Source organism: Spea bombifrons, chromosome 2 (assembly GCF_027358695.1).
Source record: "Spea bombifrons isolate aSpeBom1 chromosome 2, aSpeBom1.2.pri, whole genome shotgun sequence".
Classification (NCBI taxonomy): Eukaryota; Metazoa; Chordata; class Amphibia; order Anura; family Pelobatidae; genus Spea; species Spea bombifrons.
Genome location: NC_071088.1, coordinates 35,320,472 through 35,339,905, shown reverse-complemented (window position 1 = coordinate 35,339,905; position 19,434 = coordinate 35,320,472). Strand labels below are relative to the sequence as shown.

General features: G+C 40.1%; 1 protein-coding gene across 2 annotated transcripts in view; it reads right to left on the bottom strand.

The window, feature by feature from the left end:
* The window catches only part of KDM6A (lysine demethylase 6A), a 57,766-nt gene extending 40,647 nt beyond the window's left edge, over positions 1-17,119 (bottom strand). For both annotated transcript variants that reach the window (XM_053457473.1, XM_053457474.1), the window contains exons 1-3: positions 15,966-17,119; positions 15,601-15,664; positions 1,418-1,526 (exon numbers count right to left, since the gene is read on the bottom strand). In XM_053457473.1, the coding sequence (XP_053313448.1) occupies positions 1,418-1,526; positions 15,601-15,664; positions 15,966-16,144 (352 nt within the window). In that variant the 5' untranslated portion in view covers positions 16,145-17,119. The remainder of the gene's footprint in view (positions 1-1,417; positions 1,527-15,600; positions 15,665-15,965) is intronic.
* Positions 17,120-19,434: the final 2,315 nt, after the last annotated feature.

Sequence of the window (19,434 nt, the reverse complement as noted above, 5' to 3'; positions counted from 1 at the left end):
TTAGGAACTCTCCTTATAGTACATTTTGTCTTTGAAGCTTTTATCTGCACTCATGAAAACATATTTAATGTGTTTTTCTTTTTATGACAAACCATTCCAGCTTTTTATGGACCATAGTCAGACTTGGGGGAATAGGGGGAAGAAGTTCATTAGTGATCACACTCACAACTTATGCTCAGCAGCAGTAGGCGAATATTAAACAAGAGAGTTGAGGATACAAAATGTAAATTTCACTACACGAAGTTCATCAATTCAGGAACACAGATAAAACCACAAATGTATGCAAACTGGCAATTACCTAAAGCAGCAAAATCCTAAAAAACAACTGCAGCAATGAAACCAATAAGTCCCAAAAACTTTAAATATGCATATAGTTCTTAAAAGCATAAACATTATAATCGCCTAGTTAAGATATTCAGATCCTAAAATGATAAGCATTTAAAATGCTAATTTCTGAGTTGCATTGGAAAGCTTCTGCTTTAGCATTTGCAAAAATACCATTTAGCAGATGAATGTAATTGTACCGCCTAATTCTAAACTGCTAGAAGGTCTTCGTTTATAAAGGGCTTGTCAAATACAATACTAACAGGTTGGAGGTTGATTCCTAGAGAGGAAGAAAAACTCGAGTTAATTTTTGTAACGCTTACTACAATGTTTTTTATTATTACGTTTACTACGACCTTAATGTGGCATGGGCAACTCCTCCCAACAAATTAAGGTAGGGGCTGAGATAGAGGGTCCTCATTAACACTGTAGGTGGGTAAATGTCTCGATATCCACAACCCACTACCAGCATGCAGATAGGAAGGCTGTAGACCATTTACATTGTGCTAGTAATGGCATTACTATGCCCCCCCCCCCAATTCCAACCTTACCAATGATTAAATTCTTTGTAGCCAAGTTAAAAATCCTGGGTATACAGTGCCACGAGTGAAAATAAGCCTACAGGCAGCCAACTGAGCCATTTGCACGCAACCCTGACACATTTAATGCAACATTCCGAAAGCAAAATACTTTGAAAACAAGTCAAGAATTCTCTTCTTATGGTTGGTTGGGCCAACACTGATAAACACTTTTGTAGTATCACACAATATGAGGCTAAATAAATCTTAAAAATACCTAAAGCAGCACCATACAGACCCAATACCAATCTGGGACCCACTAGCTCTTCTCTCACACACACTTCTTTTAAATATGTAAGAGCAACTGAAAAGAAGCCCCTTCAAAAAGGTCAAAGAAACATATGATGAATATCCAAATCTCATGAGGATATGACCTGAACGAGCTCACTGCCTCAGAATGATCAGACACATGCAAGGCCCTTAATTTAACCAAGGACTGTACAGTAGCACCAAACAAAATTGTAAGAATTTTTTTTTTTTTTACAGTAATTTACAGAATTTCTTTGCAAACATACCTTTTGGATAGTCTTCCAACAGTAAGTTGAAATGGCCCAACTGACAGAAGAAATCTGACTCCACTTTTCCCTCAGATTTCAAGATAACAGCCTCATAACAGCGAACAGCCTGAAAAGAAAAATGAAACGTGAATGCTTAAAAAAAAATTAAAATAAAAAAAAGTTAAAAGGAAGGTAAAAAGAGGTTGACCAGTTAAAAGATATGAATTATAAGGAATACTCAAAATTAACATAACATACAATCAACACCAAGCATTTATTTAGCGTTTTTTTTTTTTTTTTTGTTTTTTTTAAGTGCCACGGTCTTGGAATTAACTGAATCGGCAGCTGAATAATGACTAATACGCAAATGAATGGTACTCATACCGACCTCGGAAGGGTGAAGGGCCGAGTTGCCCCTGCCAGGATTTGAACCTGCAACCACGAGGTTTGAATAGGCTCTGCAGTCAGGGGTATTTACCACCTGAGACGTATGACCACGTTTCTGTTTAACAGTATTAGTAAAACTAAGCAAAATGACGTTGACTTAATTACATAATTTGGGGCAGGACATCTTTTTGTAGACGTATGTGGTCTTCACAAGCAACATCCAAGTCATCGGACCATGAGAGGTCATTTTATTCAGATGGTATGACAAACCCCTTGAGCGAGAGCTCCACAAGTACTGCTGCTTCTAAACATGTTTATCAGTGACCCAAGAAATGAAATTTGACCATTAACCCCTTAAGGACCGTGCTGCTTTTTAACATTTTTTGCAGTGATGCTGTAAAGCTGTAATTATCTTCTCTCAGTTACTGTGCCCACACAAGTTATATATATTGGGGGTTTTTTTTTCGCAGTACAAGGGCTTTCTTTAGAATGTTTTTTGCCTTTTTTGGAAGTTATAGGGCAGTAAGTACAAGTAGCATATTGCTATTTCAAAATCATTTTTTCTCAGAACGGGTGAATCTGCCCCATGTCCTATTTGGGTTATCTTTGAAGCCAGTTTAATTTACCCCATTGAATCCCTACACACACAAGGTTTGAAATACTGCATTTTACAGTTCAGTAAGCTGAACACTTTAACCCCTTATTGTTTGTACCCTTTGTGACAGACTGTTTTAACATATTTGTGGCGCATGTGTTTAGCTGTAGTTTCTTTCTCTCATTTAATGTATCCATACAAGATATATATATATATATATATATATATATATATATAAATAATTTATTTATTTTTTAAAGCTATCATGATGTTGATCATATCTAATTTACCAAAAAAATGGTAATGACAAATTGGAAAAATATATATTTTATGCTTTTTTGCAAGATATATGGCAATAAGTACAAGTAGCGCTTTGCTATTTCAAAATCTTTTTTCCCCAAAACTGGTAATTCTCCCCCTATGTTGTATTTACCCTCAAACCAAATATGTTTGAAAACTAGACACCCCGGGGTGTTTTAAGTAGTGGTATTTTAACACTTTCCATTCACTAATTCTACCAGTCTTCGACAAAGTATGTGGTAGTAATTTTGTGCGTTTTTTACCCTGTGCACACTGTACTTTAGGTATAATTTTACAGCTCCTCATAAGTCACTTTGAAAAACCCCAATATTTGTTCAGCAACATCTCCTGAGTACAGTGAATACCACCTGTGCTTAGGTTTGTTGGGGGGGCTAAAAGGTCCCATTTGGTACATGCGCAATTCAGTTTTTCCACTTTAATTTACATTTGGTGAACCTACACCCATGTCCTATTTAAGACATCTTTGAAGACAGCGAGTTCAATTTATCCCATCAAACCATATAGTTAAAATAATTGCCTTGTATTATACGTCAGGTACTCATACTACTTTAGCACTATTTACTTTGGCAAGTACTGGAATTTGACATCATGACTATTTCCCAGCGAGAGAAAATCAAAATGATCTTACACTGCACAGATTTTTTTCCCATATCAATAATAACAACAAAAATACTTTCCTTCATTTCAGGACGGGACAAATAACACATGGCATTTAAAAATATTGCAAATACTACAGCAGGGCTTGAAAAACCACAGGTGCCAGGTCACTATGAAATTTAAACACGGCAAAGGTTTTGCAGAAAATCGGAAGCACTGGCTGTACACTGCAAATTGTGCAAAAGTACAACACACACCTCAGCGCTAAATTTACTAGCGGCGTTAGCGCCAAAAGAGGGATGTTCAGAAAGCCTTAAGGAAACAGCGAGCAGAAAGCACCTATAGGGACATATAGAGAAGTGAGAGATGGGATTGAAACTTTAAATATATGAAAAGAAATATGATCAGGGAAGGCTCTTCCTTTTTTTGGCTGGCTCCTAGATGCAAACCAAATTTGTCAACCACTGTACTGCAGCGATATAACCATCTGCCTGTCTGGTTGCTGTTACATATATTAGTACAATCCTGCATTCTCTGGTAGGTTAGGAATTCTCTAGGCAGGAAAACTATCCATTTTGATGATATGGGTTGCATAAAATTTATTATAAAGAAAAAAAAAAAACATGCTCTGCAAAGGTTTGCTGTCAAAATGCTACTCATTACCTGAACGGGTAAACTTATAATTTACTTCTAAAATAAACTTTTTAAATTGAATATACATGTACTGCGAGAATGTTTTACATTACTGAGAAGCCTGTGGACATACAGAAGTATGTGTAGTGTGAAGTGAAATACAAGAGGGTAGCAGCCATCAGTTAAATTGGGGTGAGCCTGGATGGGTGTTTGGGCCAGAAACAACTTGTATGCTTCTTTTGCCAGAGATTTTACTTGCCCGAAGTAAGATGGCTTCTTACAAACATCTCCAATAAAAAAATGTTTGCCCAGTAAAAAAACATATATGCTCGGAAGGCAACTGTTCTAGTTGAAACTCCCAAACGAGAAAGAAATTAAGATTCCTGCTTTTCAAGCATCAATATCAAAAGCAAAGTACATTTTGATGTAAACAATGCAGAATAGGAAGCCAAAAACAAAGTCAAAACCTTCTGTGCTCAAACTACCCTATAGTTACTGATAAAACTAGTCACAAGATACACAGAATAACCAAGACTTTGCACAAGCCTTTCCAAATAAGGCAAATATGCAGAAAGCCATGGAAAAAAAACAAAACCTTTTGCTACCCTACACAAGAGATCACAGCTATATTAACATTGCATTGCTTATAGACCATATCTCCACAATGACACCAAAAAAATCAGACTTGGATAGAATCAAATCATCTAAATTTGGAAATCAATTTAACCATTTATCCACAGAGAGCAATATAAAAAACATCACAAGCCATTACTACCTGGCTATTGAGGTTTGTCCAAGTTTAGAATTAAATTTATGTTCACCTAAAATTGTGTATTTACTGAGCTGCAAGCAGAAAAAGGCTGAGAGGACAGCAACGCAAAATTAACAGATCTATGTAACCAGCATGGTACAGAGTGAATAAAAAATACACGGGGTGAAACATTCTATGAACAATGAATTGAGTAAAAAGTTAGTCATAGTTGGCACAGTTACTAGGCATCTGGGTACCAGTTGCATCAAGGAGCTTCATTTAATAAAAAGCTACTAAAAACTTCTTGCAAAATAACATTTTAATGTTCCCAAAAAGCTGTTATTTCTTTGGTTATCCATGCCAACAATAGGCACTTTTGAACATTGCCCCCCCCCCCCTAAAAAACAAAAAAACACTTTACAGGCTACCAGATTTACAGATAGTGTGTGGCGCTAAGTAAGCAGTCTTTCTGTAGGACTATAAAAGTGTTTTTCAAACATTATAGGGTGGAGACAAACCGCTTACACTTTTTCTTACTTATGCAAGCATGCTATTCAAGGACAACTTTCACTGTATTGAAGCGTTATCACAGCTTCCTGGACTTTTGCCAAATCACTGCAAGATTCTAGTTCCAGAAGAAAAGGCTATTTTAAAAACAAAAGGACAAAGAAAGAAAGTCACGTTCATCTTTGACAAGTTTCAGTACCCCAACTCAACATCGTTTAAATGGATGCTTCGGGTGAGGGATTCTTGATAACCATATTATTTCTAAGCTATTAATGAATAAGTGGTAGAAGTCCACTAACATGTTGGTAAGTCAAGCCATGGAAACCAATGCCATGGAGCAAGCATAAAAACTACAGTACATTATTTCTCCCAGAATTAAGAGCAATGTAATTTCACAATAAGGGGTATCAGGAAAAAAAATATATTCCTTAATATGCATTCTTTCAAAAATGGGGAAAAAAAACAAAAAAAAAACCAAAAAAACCTAGAAGCTGCCCTCCCTCCCTGTGGCGCAACATCTGTTGCCACCGAGTTACTGCATGAAGCAGCCATTGTCACAAAAGCACTCCCGCTAAAATCAATATCAACGCTCGCTGCACATGAGCATGGGGGTCACGAAGACCACCCCCCACAAGGTCCACCAAGACAGTGCTGGAGCGGACTGGAGGGTAGTATATCATGTGTAGAGAGAGGTGTTTGGTCACACACAATCTCCTGCGCTGTGGATAGTTTGGGGGGGCATACGTGGCATGTTGCAGAAATGGGGAAAATTTTAATTGAGCGCATTAAAGTATAACGGCTGGAGCATCCCTATAAATATAAAACACAACCCATTTTTCACACTTGTGCAAAAACTTCAAAGCATCTCCCCCATTTTGTCAGTTTACAAAAAAAACAACACCATGAAATACCAAATATAATGCTAAAGAAACGTTAGAGTACCTTGGTTTACCATAGCTAATGAAAAAAAACACATTGGGGAAATACTCAGTCAATGATTTACAAACAATTTGGCCACAAAAGCCTTTATTCAGAGACAATATAGCATATTAGTTTTTGTTAGCTGGTGAAAATATTAAGCAGGCAGTGGCATAACTACAAAAGTCGCACTGGTCCTGCACCCACCTGTTCTGTCTCCCTGAGCCGGTTCAGAATGGTTTAGAAAGGGCCCTTCTAACCTGGACTGCACCAGTGGCTCTTTCTAAACCATTTTGAACCGGCATGGGGGGACAGGAACATATCAGTGTCACGTTTGTGAGGGGTGGGAAAGGGGGTATGTAATGTTTGTATATACGTATGTATGTGAGCAGGGATGTGTAAATAGGGTGAGAGAGTGTGTATTACAATGAATGTGTACACATGTGTTGGTAAGTATGAGTTTGTGTAATTTGTGTGTGTGTTTACGAATGTGAGCCAGAGTATGTTTAACCCCTTCAATCCCAGGGATTTTTGGTACCTCAAAGCCCAGAGCAATTTTGCCATTTTTGGTGTATGTCAGTTTAGCGACGATTCTCTTTTCCTGTGAATAGTGTGCCCGTGTAAATTATATATTGTTTTTTCAAGAAGAGATAGAGCTTTCGTTTGATACCATAGTTGGATGATTAGCTGAAAATTTAGAATGAGAAATTTAGTAAAAACTAGTGAAGATTAGAAAAATAAACAAATTTTTTTTTACATTTTCCCTCTGAATCCTCACAAAATTAGGTAAAGTGATGGAAAATCCCCTCCAAGTTTATCAATTCAGGTGTCCTGATTCCAGAAATAACTAATTTATATAGATTTTCCAGACTTTCCCAGCACCAGGGAGCATACTATTAGGTGTACAATTTTGTATAATTTTTATGCCTATGGCTTAACGGGTTTGGGGGTTGTGAACGGGGGCAGGAGGGTTATACTGGCTAGATGTTATGCTAGGGCAATGGGAAGTAAGGTTTTTTAAGATTTTTTTTTTTATCTTTTCACTATATATATATATATATATATATATATATATATATTTATTTTTTTTTATTTTTTTTTTACACAGTAAGGGTTAGAGGTCCTCCTAGGGACCTCCTGAACATACCAGTGATGTCACAAAGACATCACCGCTCACATTATAATTTTTTTTAGTATTATTTATATCATTAATTTAAAGATTTATTTAATATTTTTTAAATGGTTTAACTTTTTTTTTTTTTCCAGCTTTTCCGTTTCAGGACGGGAGGGGGAGTGAGAGACATGGTTTCTCACTCCCCTCCCCGCGATCCCCCTGCACCGATCACACTGTGATCTCTATGCAGGTCCTCACTGTATATAATACTCAAGGCGAGGCCTGGCCAGAGATCCACCTTCCTCTTTCTGCTACTAATGCCTCTCGCTATACAACCCAGCAACCTGCTCGCTTTTTCACAAGCTTTATTGCAGCAAACATATGGCTCGTGTGCGACAACAGGAAGACCAAAGCCTCTTTCCTGGCACAAGGCCAGATTGCCAACTGACCAGTTCATCTTTGAAATCAGCCCAAAATACAAACCTGTTTCACTGCTCCCTCGCAAAGCGTGCTAGATATTAATGACAAATGCTAGCATAGGACGTCACATCCTTCCGCTCACCATCAATAGAGGCTTCATGAGGGAACACTGAAAAAGAGGCCTGTATGAAAGAGACTATATGCTCCCACCACAGGAATTAACTATGGATAGTGTAGAATAGATAGTAAAAAAAAAAGTGGAGAGATGGGGAGAAAAGGAAGAGACAATGGCGGAAGCAGCACACGGGTTCCATCCGAGAAGAAAAACATCTTGCACACATTTGATATAGCTTTAGATTAAACAAGATGGGTGCAAGGTGTTTCAGTGGCTTTGGAACCCATGTGCTGCTGCCATCACCCTTTTCTTAAGATATGAGAAAAGAGTTCAAACTTAAAATATATAATATTGTTTAGATTTGTTACCACGTGTAGCTGCCATTACAAGCCATTTTGGGGCTCCTTGATGAGGTAAAGTGGCAGGGACTGTGTACAGGAGGGCACGTGACTGATAGGTAGACGTAGCCAAAAAACAGAGGGTCTCATTGATGTAATGGCTGTGATTGATGAGTCCAACAACCTGTGGGAGTTTTTCCTTTTTACATAAATATGCTGCCATTTTGACTTGTGAGCAGCAGCAGTTACAGACTGATGAGAGTTGGAGTGTGAGACAGTGACAGCTTAGCAGAGGCTGAGATTGATGCTCATTGCTCATCTACCATACTGCAAGTTAATAGTTTATTTTCACTGAGAAAATGTACTGTTGTAAGGTGGATTGGAGAAACTGTAGTGATTGCTCTGTTCCTCAGTAGTTTAGTTGATAAAGATGGTTGCCCATTTGCGATACTAGCCGAACCTCTAATTTGCAGACTCCAAGAGGCTGCATGTGCCTATCATCTGCCAGTGTTTACCTGCCCAAGCCCTGTGCCCTACTACGACTTTTACTGCACCTCCTTGACAATCCTTACTCGGGGGGGGCAACTTTTTTTCTCTTTTGGGAGTGTCGTTGAAAGAAAAAAAAATGTATATATATATATATATTCATCGAAGGGTCGAAAAAAGGAAATTCTGTGCAAAAACGAAAATTTTGTCATAAGTGATTTTGCTCGCCGTGCACGAGTATATATAAAATCCTGACAAAACATGAAAGTGAGTATATACTTGTGATTTTTTTCTGGAAGATAACAGCACTACACCAAGGGTAGGCCACCAAGATGCAGTGCTGGCACTTTGAGGTTTGAAATTCAAAGATTTCATGCAGAAAATTATTATTCCTAAATCCCTAAATAGATGTCTAGTATAAGTTAAATCATGCACCAGTTCACAACATAGAGATAAAAAACACATTACAAAATAAAAAAAAGTACAGCACACTCGCTGCTCACATGCTTTTGCATGCCAAAACTCCCACCACTTATTCCAGCTGAGCGATGATGTGGACACCTGTCCTTTTTATTTTTAAATATAACATTAATACAACTTTGTTTTAGGGTTTGGAGGAGTGATGTGCTGTTTATGTCAATACCTGATCCATCTGTGGTGGCAGGGATCAGAGTTTTTTGCCAGCATGCCAGCTTCATGAACTGACACTTTAACGTCCTCCAGCAGTTTATGTCGCCATGGTATCAGGCAGGCATCACCAGCTGCCGGCTGCACGGACAGCTGCCTTAAAGGCGGCAATCAGGTTTTATATATTTTTTTTTTTTTAAATATTCGAAGAAAAGCTGTTTGTTTGCAATTGATCGGCAGCAGTCTCATCTGCCCCAAAGAATCCAGTAAATGCGTTTCCTCCGCAGACTACAAGACAGATGTTTTCCACTGGTTTCTCTGGTGAAATCACCACTTTCCAAAGAGTACACCGCAGTCACTTTTCCTACTGCACACACAACGCACACACAATGCACAAAGTAGAAGATGAATGTTTAAAATGTTGGTCCAGGTGAATGAACAGTGGTCAAATGTTACAGTATCACAAATGAGTCAAAGAGGCTCTATTCTGACAAACGTTTAGATGCAACAATTCCAGAGATTTTAAATCCATGGGGAAAAAAAGAAAAAATGTAAATTTTCTGAAAATAGTAGTTTTACAAATGTAAAATTATTTTATTACACTGGGAACATGAAATGCAGTGTATTTAAAAGTATCATGCTTGAAATAAAAGTACAGCTTATTCAGTCAATAACTAAATTTGCTTTTTTAAAACTATTTTCTGTTGCAAATGGAACAACAAGGTCTGTTTATTTCAACTATACATGAGATCAGGTAACCCCTACTTTCCCTCAAATGCAACAAAATCAATGCAGAAACCATCAAAACAAAAACAAAAAAAATCTCCTCTAATCCTCCTACATGGATTGGGTGGAGACAGTGCTCACAATCGCCCAATCAGATTTCCACCTTAGCACCAACTGCAAATGGAAAAGTTAGGTGACTGGCATTATTAGTGCCAGTCTGATGTGGACACATTGCATCTTCCATAAAGGTCTTCATGTAATACAGTTTGAATGCCATGTCATAAACATTTATCACCGTTTCAATTTTTCTGGGGAAAAAAACGCAAAGATGGGAAGAAAACTGAAATTTTTCAACCCCAATTTTTCCGTTTTTTCCCCTGAACTTTCCACCTCTAGATGCAAGCACTTTTCTGCAATTGAATGCTTGCAGCAGTTCTTAATGCAAAAATCATTCCAGCCTAAGTCTATCTCTACATACCTGAACAGTGCATGAAGGATACCATTGTAAGGAATAAATATCTTTAATCCAGTCAGCCTGACAATTTATAATACAACTTATTCTTCAAAGCACACTGCATGCAAAGCATTCTGAAAACAGCTATTTCAACAAAAGTCAAGCAGCAGTCCAACGCAACTGCTCGCTTACTGGGCGGCTGCCAGTTAAGATTTGTCAGTAGATAATGCAAGGTCTCTCGCACATGCAGCGCTGCATGCCCTCCGCCATCCCCAGGCTGACTGGATTTCAGAGCACAACCATGCCATAAAAGATAGGTTCAGGATCGATAATGGCTGAGATAAGTTAAAAAATGTTTACCAGCAATTTTTGTATGTCATAGTTAGGGGGGTAGTGGAAGCATTATTAAACACTCATCTACAGACACCAGACAAGCCAGAAGGCTTGTTTCTCCATCAAAAATCTCATGGTGCTGCCACAACAACAAGGGATTCTGGGTAGGTGCATGCAAATAAAGTCAACAATGATCACCTTTTGCCCCTATATCCACTTTATACATTTATAATAAATATTTTATTTTCGTATAAGACTGGAAAGTGCCTTTTCATTTGTGCAAACTATCTTTTTTGTATCCATGGTAGATGTAGCAGTTCTGTGTTACACAGAAAAAAACCAATCATAAATCTATGTATTTATCTAAGAGGAAACCATTAGCCTGGAATTCCATATTTTATGCAATGAAAAAAGAAAACATTTAAGGATAACAGAGTACTTCCTGTCACCAGCATTTCATGGCATGTATAGTAGTAATTCAGCCAGATAGCTATTCACTAGGTCCCATAAACAAAACTTTGGAGAGTACCAGAGCCTACCTACAATTCATAATTTTATACACACACACACAAACATTATATACCGTATTTGCTCGATTATAAGAGGACCCTGATTATAAGATGACCCCCCCCAAATCTGAATATTAATTTATGAAAAAAAGAAAAAGCCTGAATGTAAGACGACCCTATAGGAAAAAAGTTTTACCAGTAAATGTTAATTCATGTAAACGATGTGAACAATTTTTTTTTATATAAAATCTATGATTGAGAAAAATATTGTTTTTATTTCTTTTTTTTTTTTCAACCTGCCCCCCCCCAGTTATGCACATCTGCCCCTCTGGCTTGCCACTCTGCCCCAGAAATGCCTTTACCCCTTATATGCCACTGTGCCCCATGATACGCCTTTTAACCCTCTAAATGCCACTGTGCCCCATGATATGCCTTTTGACCCCCTATGTGCCACTCTGCCTCCAGAATTGCCTTATACCCCTATATGCCACTCTGGCATTTAGGGGGTTAAAAGGCATATTATGGGGCAGAGTGGCATATAGGGAGGTATAAGGCATTTCAGGAGGCAAAGTGGCGTAGAAAGGGTTAAAAGGCATTTCTGGAGGCAGAGTGGCATTAAGGAGGTTAAAAGGCATTTCAGAGAGCACCCTGCCTCCAGAAATGCCTTATGCTCCCCATTTAACACTCCCTTCCTCCTCCAAACAAACGTCTATCGCGCAGACCTTCCCCGGCTGTCAGATCATGGGGAACTCTGATCTCTGACAGCCAAAAAGGTCTGCGCGATGGAAGCAGACAGCTCTGCATGCTGCCCGGACTAAGCACCGGGGACTCAGAAGTACCGGTAAGTTGGGGGGGACAGGAGGATCCATCGGAGATCTGGATCTTAGTCTCATAGTCAGACCTAGACGACCCCGATTATAAGACGAGGGGTATTTTTCAGAGCATTTGCTCTGGAAAAAACCTCGTCTTATAATCGAGCAAATTTATATATATATATGATAGCTCAAAGACAGCAATGTCCACAGCATAAAAAAAAAACAAAACAAAAAAAAAACGAGAGACCGCCATGGCTGCCTTGTCATCTCTCCTTAAGTTTTAAAATGTATTTTGTCCTTTTGGTAAACAAAGCTTGCTCCATTATCAAGCTATACATAAGGCCAGATCAAGTATTGGCTAAATGCTATACAAAGATTACCGTTGCCAAAGTTATAGCACAAAATATTATATAAAAAGCAAACACATTATCAATTAACACAGAGGTACTGCCAGGAAATGATGGCACTTACTCCAAATTGAAATTGAGCTAGATATACTGTATCCATAAAAAAAATGAAACCACATTCCCCCCTTAATACATACAATGTATAAAGAACATCAAGGCAACGTCACTACATACACACACACACAACGTAAAACAGATTCTGAAGCAGGGCCGTTCACAGCGTTTCTTTTTTCATTTATGGAGCCCTAGTCAGATGAACGAGGGGCAGTGAAGCTACTGGGACAGGGCGGCACATTCTACTTCAGGTAAGCGCTTTGTTGTCTTAGAAAAAGGTATATTTAACATTAACATGCTTCTTCTTTAGAGAAGGTGTCAGGGACATTAGACTGTCCCTTTAATGTGTGGACTATTTAAATATTTAATTATATTAATTATATTTAATTATTAGCATAATTAACAGCAATGCAGGCGCAGAAAAAAAAATCAGATTCCATCGGTAACACAAAAGTATACATAAAACAAGCGGCACACTAAAGGAATGCACATTCCCATGCCCAAAGATTATGAAACCATGTGATGGACAATTTTCTAAGGTTCCAAAATACATACATTTTTTCCCCCTTGTTTTAGTCATGAAACAGCATTAACATATTTATTGCTTTATATTTTATTGTTTTAAATGCTGCTGCTAGGCTTATCTTTCTTGCACGCCGCTCCTCTTCTGCTTCCCCACTCCGTGAAGCCCTCCACTGGCTCCCAATTACCTTTAGAATTAAATTTAAAATCCTGGTACAAACATATAAGGCCCTCCATAACACTGCTCCTCCATACATTTCTGCCCTCATAAGCAAATACTCTCCTCCTCGATCCTTACGTTCTTCCTATGGGCTAAGGCTCTCCTCCTCACTTATCACCTTTTCCTTTTCCCGTCTACAAGATTTCACTTGGGCTGCCCCATATCTCTGGGATCTACTTCCACCGAACCTTCAGCTTTCACTCTCCCTCCCAATATTTAAGAAACATCTCAAAACCCACTTCTTCAGAGAAGCTGCACCATCTTAGCAGCTAGAACCTCCTTTTCATTGATACAACAACCACACTACCTCTCACCCGTCTCTGTGCCGTATGTTTGTCACCCCATTCCCTCAGGACTGTAAACTTGCGAGCAGAGCTCTCTCCACCTAATGTATCGGTTTAGTCTGTCAATTCTTGTCTTGTCATACTCCTTGAATACATGTATTGTATTAAGTGCTGCATAAATTGATTTGTGCTATATAAATAAAAGTTAATAATAATAATATAGCACCATCATATCCCATAGCGCTGTACAATGGGGTTATCAATTTCAAACAAAACTATTTACAGAACAGACAAAACATAACAGTGCAATGCAAATATCTAGCAGTGAAAATTATTTTTAACATGCACAGGTCAGAGATCTCAAGCTATAGCAGGAATTTTAATTCCCAAGTTATTTAATTATAAGGTGACTTAAATGACAATGTGACAGCCTAAAAACCAGCAAAAACTCATACAATACACTGACATGACGAGCAGACCGGCTAACAAAGAGACTCATTGCTTATCGAGATGTTTCCAAATGTAACTTTAAAAACGTAATTTATTGTATTTCACGATGATACAACTTACTTCCTGACGTCATTGTTCATGGCATGAGCTAAACGCACAGCAGTCAGGGTCCAGCTACATTTGCTGTGCACATTTCTCATTACTGCCATTACGCAGGCAGAGATGTCAAACTCAGCCCAGACTTTACGGCAGAAAGTGGGAGCAGAAAGCCTTGCGGGAAACACACACAGCGCATACATTATAACGTATACAAACGGTGACCCCGAGCCGAACTGTCAGCAATAAATCCGGGTCGCCGGGGCCTTTGTTTAACCATATCACCGCTGCATTAGTTAGCAGCTACAGGTTGATTGAGATTAGAAGCAGTGCCGATTGCCGTGGTTTAACAGCAAAAAATAAAAAAGCGATCGAACTATTTGCAGCCTTCACATGGCGGCTTATGGAGACTCATCTGTGTTCCAAAACATCGCATTTGCATTATTGCATCCCAACATTTAATATATTGCTGGTGCCTCCTTTCTCTCTTTCTCCCCTCCCCTCTTCTCTCTTCCCTGTCCCGCCATCTTGGGCCGGGAGGAGCAGCCATTACTTAAAAACTAAATGACAGGGGGATGTGCAGTGGTGGTTAAAGTGAACGATAACACAGAAAAGATTCAGAAATCCAACTAAAAATCAAACAGCAAGAAAGTGGCGAATGAATCCGTCTGCCAACTGTAACGCCGCTGCAAAGTCGACAAAGAGCCCCCCCCCTCCTCTCCACAGTGATGATGCGCTCCACGGGGCTGCATTAACCAAAACTACCAAATCTCCAAATAAACACCTTCGCTGCCGGAAGGAACCTGCAGCAGATGGCCACGCGAGGCTTGGCTGGAAGTCTTTATTGCAGCACATGGATTTCACCTACCAATTCTAACACGGCGTTAAAACGATCTCCTCAATACATTACATGCCACTAGGGTAAAAAAAATATTAACCCCGTGTTGACCGCGTTTTCTTTAAAGCCACGCTGATCATTTCTGCCAAGGCCTTGTCTGTGCACTGCAATTGAGTCTGCAGAGCAGGGTCCACATACCCATGCCATATGTATGCCAGCTTCGCTGATCGCTCCTGACGGTTTGTTTTTATCCGTGTGTGTGAGGACAAAAACACAGCCCACTCCATGCACGACCATCCCAACCCCATGAGGACTTGTGCAACGCAAAGGGAACGACTGACAAAGACACTCTTTGACGAGTTGCAAACATCAACAAACGTTAAGAGCGGCTGGTTGCAATGCGGCTTAAATGTGAATTCTCCTATTCACCAACAACCACGTATCTTACTCATTCCAGAGTGCAGAATAGAGTTAAGCAACAATGTAAACTTATTAACACAGCACTTGGAAAGTGCTGGATATTAATGGTATCCCATCCCACTTACTTTAGCAGGGTGCATTAGGCCAGAATGCAAGCCAACAGGATGGAATGTAGCCATTGCAAAATGGGGAAATAAGTGAAAATAAACTATTTTTGCAACTAATGCCGTTATCACAACGCCCCCCCTTCCCTTGTCATCTTACCTTTAAAAGCAAGGCCTCCGTTCTGGCGCCATCTTCATGAAGCCTCAAAAATCCATAGAGTCGGCTGTAGTCAGGACAGTGAGATCAGGAGCAGAGAGAGGGGGAAAAAAACAATAAACAGATCTTAGCAAACGGTCAGAAACGAATCACTTTGTAAAAATCCGTCACTTAACATGCAGATATGGGCATAAGAAGTGGAGGTGATAACAGCAGGGCCGGAGAGGGTGGGGGTTGAGAGAGAGAGGGAAAATAAGCATTAAAGGGGGTAGTAGCATAAATGGGGGTGCAGGGATGACCCAGAGTTGAAGGGCTGTATAAGGTTTGAAGAGTGGGAGGTAGACAGAAGAGTGGAGGATGGCCACAACCTGTCGAGCCCGGCCAAGGCTTCTCTGTCGTCCGCTGTCAGGTTAGGGAAGTCCTCCTCGTTCTCGCTCGCTTTTCCCGCCGCCATTTTCTTTTCCTCATCACCGAGGGAGGAGGAGGCAGCAACGGCAGCAGTAGAGACCACAGCCGCGGCGGAGAGCGACACTCCGCACGATTTCATGGAAACGCAGCGTCACTTGAAGTCAAGGCAAGAAGTGCGGCGGACGGAGCGGCGGGGACTGGATTGGGGAAGGGGAGGGGGGGAATAGGGGAGGGCAGCAGAAATTAACCGCACGCCAGCCTACTCCGCGCCTCCTCCTCCAGCACCACAGACAACACAATGTGTGTGCATATGCGGGTTAATCTGCGTGTGAGAGGTAAACACAACGCCTTGGATTTGGATAAGGGGACTCCTGTCAAGTGCCAAAATTCCAACCGCTACCGATTTACCTCAGCGGGGACCGGCGCTACATATGTTCCTAAACACAGAGGGAGGCAGCACCCTCGGGAATACACAAACACACACCAGGCTGTGCCCCGGCCGCGAAAGCGTTTTACGAGGCGGTTGTGGTTCACAGTGAAGCTGCTTTCAACGATAGTTTTACATGTTTTTTCACGATACCCTCTCGTTCGTGTGTAATGGGACCGCGGCTTCTGCAACCTACAACAAAATTCGTCTCTTCCCCCTCATGGCCGTTTGCTACTCTTTTGCACCCCGTTACCACAAACTTGATGTAATTGTGCCATCCACCATCACCACATACGAACTTCTCGCTCACATATACACACACAGCGGCTTCAACAGCAACGCGTGCGCGCGCGCACACGCCACCGAGGTCGACCCCTTCCTCCCCACAATAGCCACGCCCCGCTTTCGCTCCCTCGAAGCCAGTAGGAAACCGGCGCCGCGGCCACGTGACCTTTGTTGACTTACGTCAGAGACCCCGCCCTCTCGCAGAGATACTCTGAAATCACGCAACACTCTTTTTTTTTATTTATTCTAATTAGGATCCTGGTGTTCGCCATGAGAAAGGGATGTCTCTGTTTCGTAGGAATGTGTGAGCTACTGATGATTGGATGAACGTCCCTTCCATTACGAAAGGGGTGGCTGCGAACGTGTTGACGTCAGGGTAGCGGGTTTGGTTGTGAACTTTTTAAAGTAAGATAGGGGGTGACTGTAAAGGTGTGTATTCAGTGGGAGTGCCTGTCGCTTGTCAGGTGTTCAGGAGCGAAATAGATCTTTTAATATTTTTCTGGACCAATCTACACGTTTTTGTATTAGAAAATATAACTTTTGAATTCAAAGTCATAATTATCTTTCATTTATTCAGAGTTAACAATTTAAGCAGCGCTCCTTACAGTACATACTTTCAAGGCGATAATAAAACTGCAATAAAATGGGACAAATCAATACACTAGGTAAAGAGGGCCCCGCTTGCAAGCTGACAAGCTAGATGATCTAGAAATGCAAAATATTTTTCCCACGCTGGTCATCTTTGGGTGTTTTAATAACACGATGGAGCAGGAAGGGTAGATTTTCTTTGATTGCACAGTCTGGAGCACGCTCTTTCCCTATATTGGAACTAGTTAGGTGATACTATTTTATTTTACTAGTTTTTTTAAGATTAACGTGGACAAACAAATATGACGGTTATACAAATCAGCACCAACAGCTTAAGGCAGCAGCCTCCTACTGTCGTCTATGATTATAATGCTTGAAGTAAACTTTGTTGAAATGTGGTCGTAATTTGTTTGGTGTTTTTTCCATACAAAGTGTACTTTGGGTATGAATTTATAGCTCCTGGTATATTTCACCGCAAACAACACCCCAATATGTGTTCAGCAAAATCTCCTGGGTACAGTGATACCACTCATGCATAGTTTTGTCGTATTGTTTGGGGGCTGTAAATCCACATTTGGGACCTGTGCAGTTCAGTTGTTGAACTTTGAATTTTGCCATTTAATCATCCTGTGTCCATGTCCTGTTTGAGGTATCTTTCAAGCCAGCCAGTTCAAGTTACCCCTATCAAATCATATATTTTTGAAAACTAGACACCCCAGAGTATTTCAAATGCGGCGTCTGAACTGGATGCCAAGATTCATCCACAATATACGTATGAGGCATAAAAATTTTTTTTCCAGAATAATAAAAAAACAAAATTACCGTATTTGCTCGATTATAAGACAAGGTTTTTTAGCTGGGGCAGCGTGTAGATGTCTACGTGATTCGCGTAGACAACTTCCGCTGCAGCAGGAAGGAGGTGTGGCTAGCAGCGGGGGTTGACTGCGTCCATCGCGCAGACCTTCCCTGTCTGTCAGAGATCAGAGTTCTGAACTCTGATCTCTGACAGCCGGGTAACCCCCGCTGCTAGCCACGCCTCCTTCCGGCTGCAGCGTAAGTGCGTGGGATTTACACGCTGCCCCGGCTACATGACAGGGAAGTCAGAAGCACCGGTAAGTTTGGGGGGGGTGTTAAATGGGGGGCATAAGGCATTTCTGGAGGCAGGGTGCTCTGTGAAATGCCTTTTAACCCCCTTAATGCCACTCTGCCTCCAAAAATGCCTTTTTAACCCTCTATACGCCACTCTGCATCCTGAATGCCTTAAACCTCCCTATATGCCACTCCTCCCCATAATATGCCTTTTAACCCTCTAAATGCCAGAGTGGCATATAGGGGTATAAGGCATTTCTGGAGGCAGAGTGGCACATAGGGTTAAAAGGCATATCATGGGGAACAGTGGCATATAGGGTTAAAAGGCATATCATGGGGCACAGTGGCATTTAGAGGGTTAAAAGGCATATCATGGGGCACAGTGGCAAATAGGGGGTATAAGGCATTTCTGGGGCAGATGTGCATAACTGGGGGGCAGGTTGGAAAAAAGAAGGAAATAAAACCAAAATATTTTTCTCAATCATAGCTTTTATTAAAAAAAAATAGTTTAGATGAATTAACATTTACTGGTAAAACTTTTTTCCTATAGAGTCATCTTATATTCAGGCTTTTTCTTTTTTTCCTAAATTAATATTCAGATTTGGGGGGTCGTCTTATAATCAGTGTCGTCTTATAATCGAGCAAATATGGTGTGTATATATATATATATATATATATATAAATTATTTTTTTTAACTCCAAACCTAACACTAACCCACTTATCCCAACCAAAATAAAAACAAGGTACCCACAAAAAAAGAGTAGTACAATGTACTGATCAGAGCAATCCAAGCAATAGCACAGGGTTGAAAGGGATAAATTAAAATATTTTTTTTAAAAGCTTTAACATGAAAAAAAGAAATCAAATATTTTTAAGAATTAACGTAAAAAAAACACTGATCACAGTTGAAAACCAATAAAAAAAAGGATATAATCACCCCTTGAGTTCAAATGTCAAGTACTGGATAGGCAAACAGCTCAAGCTCAGGTGGTGTCCACCTAAATAAATCATTTAGCCACAACTACAAACTAAAAGACAA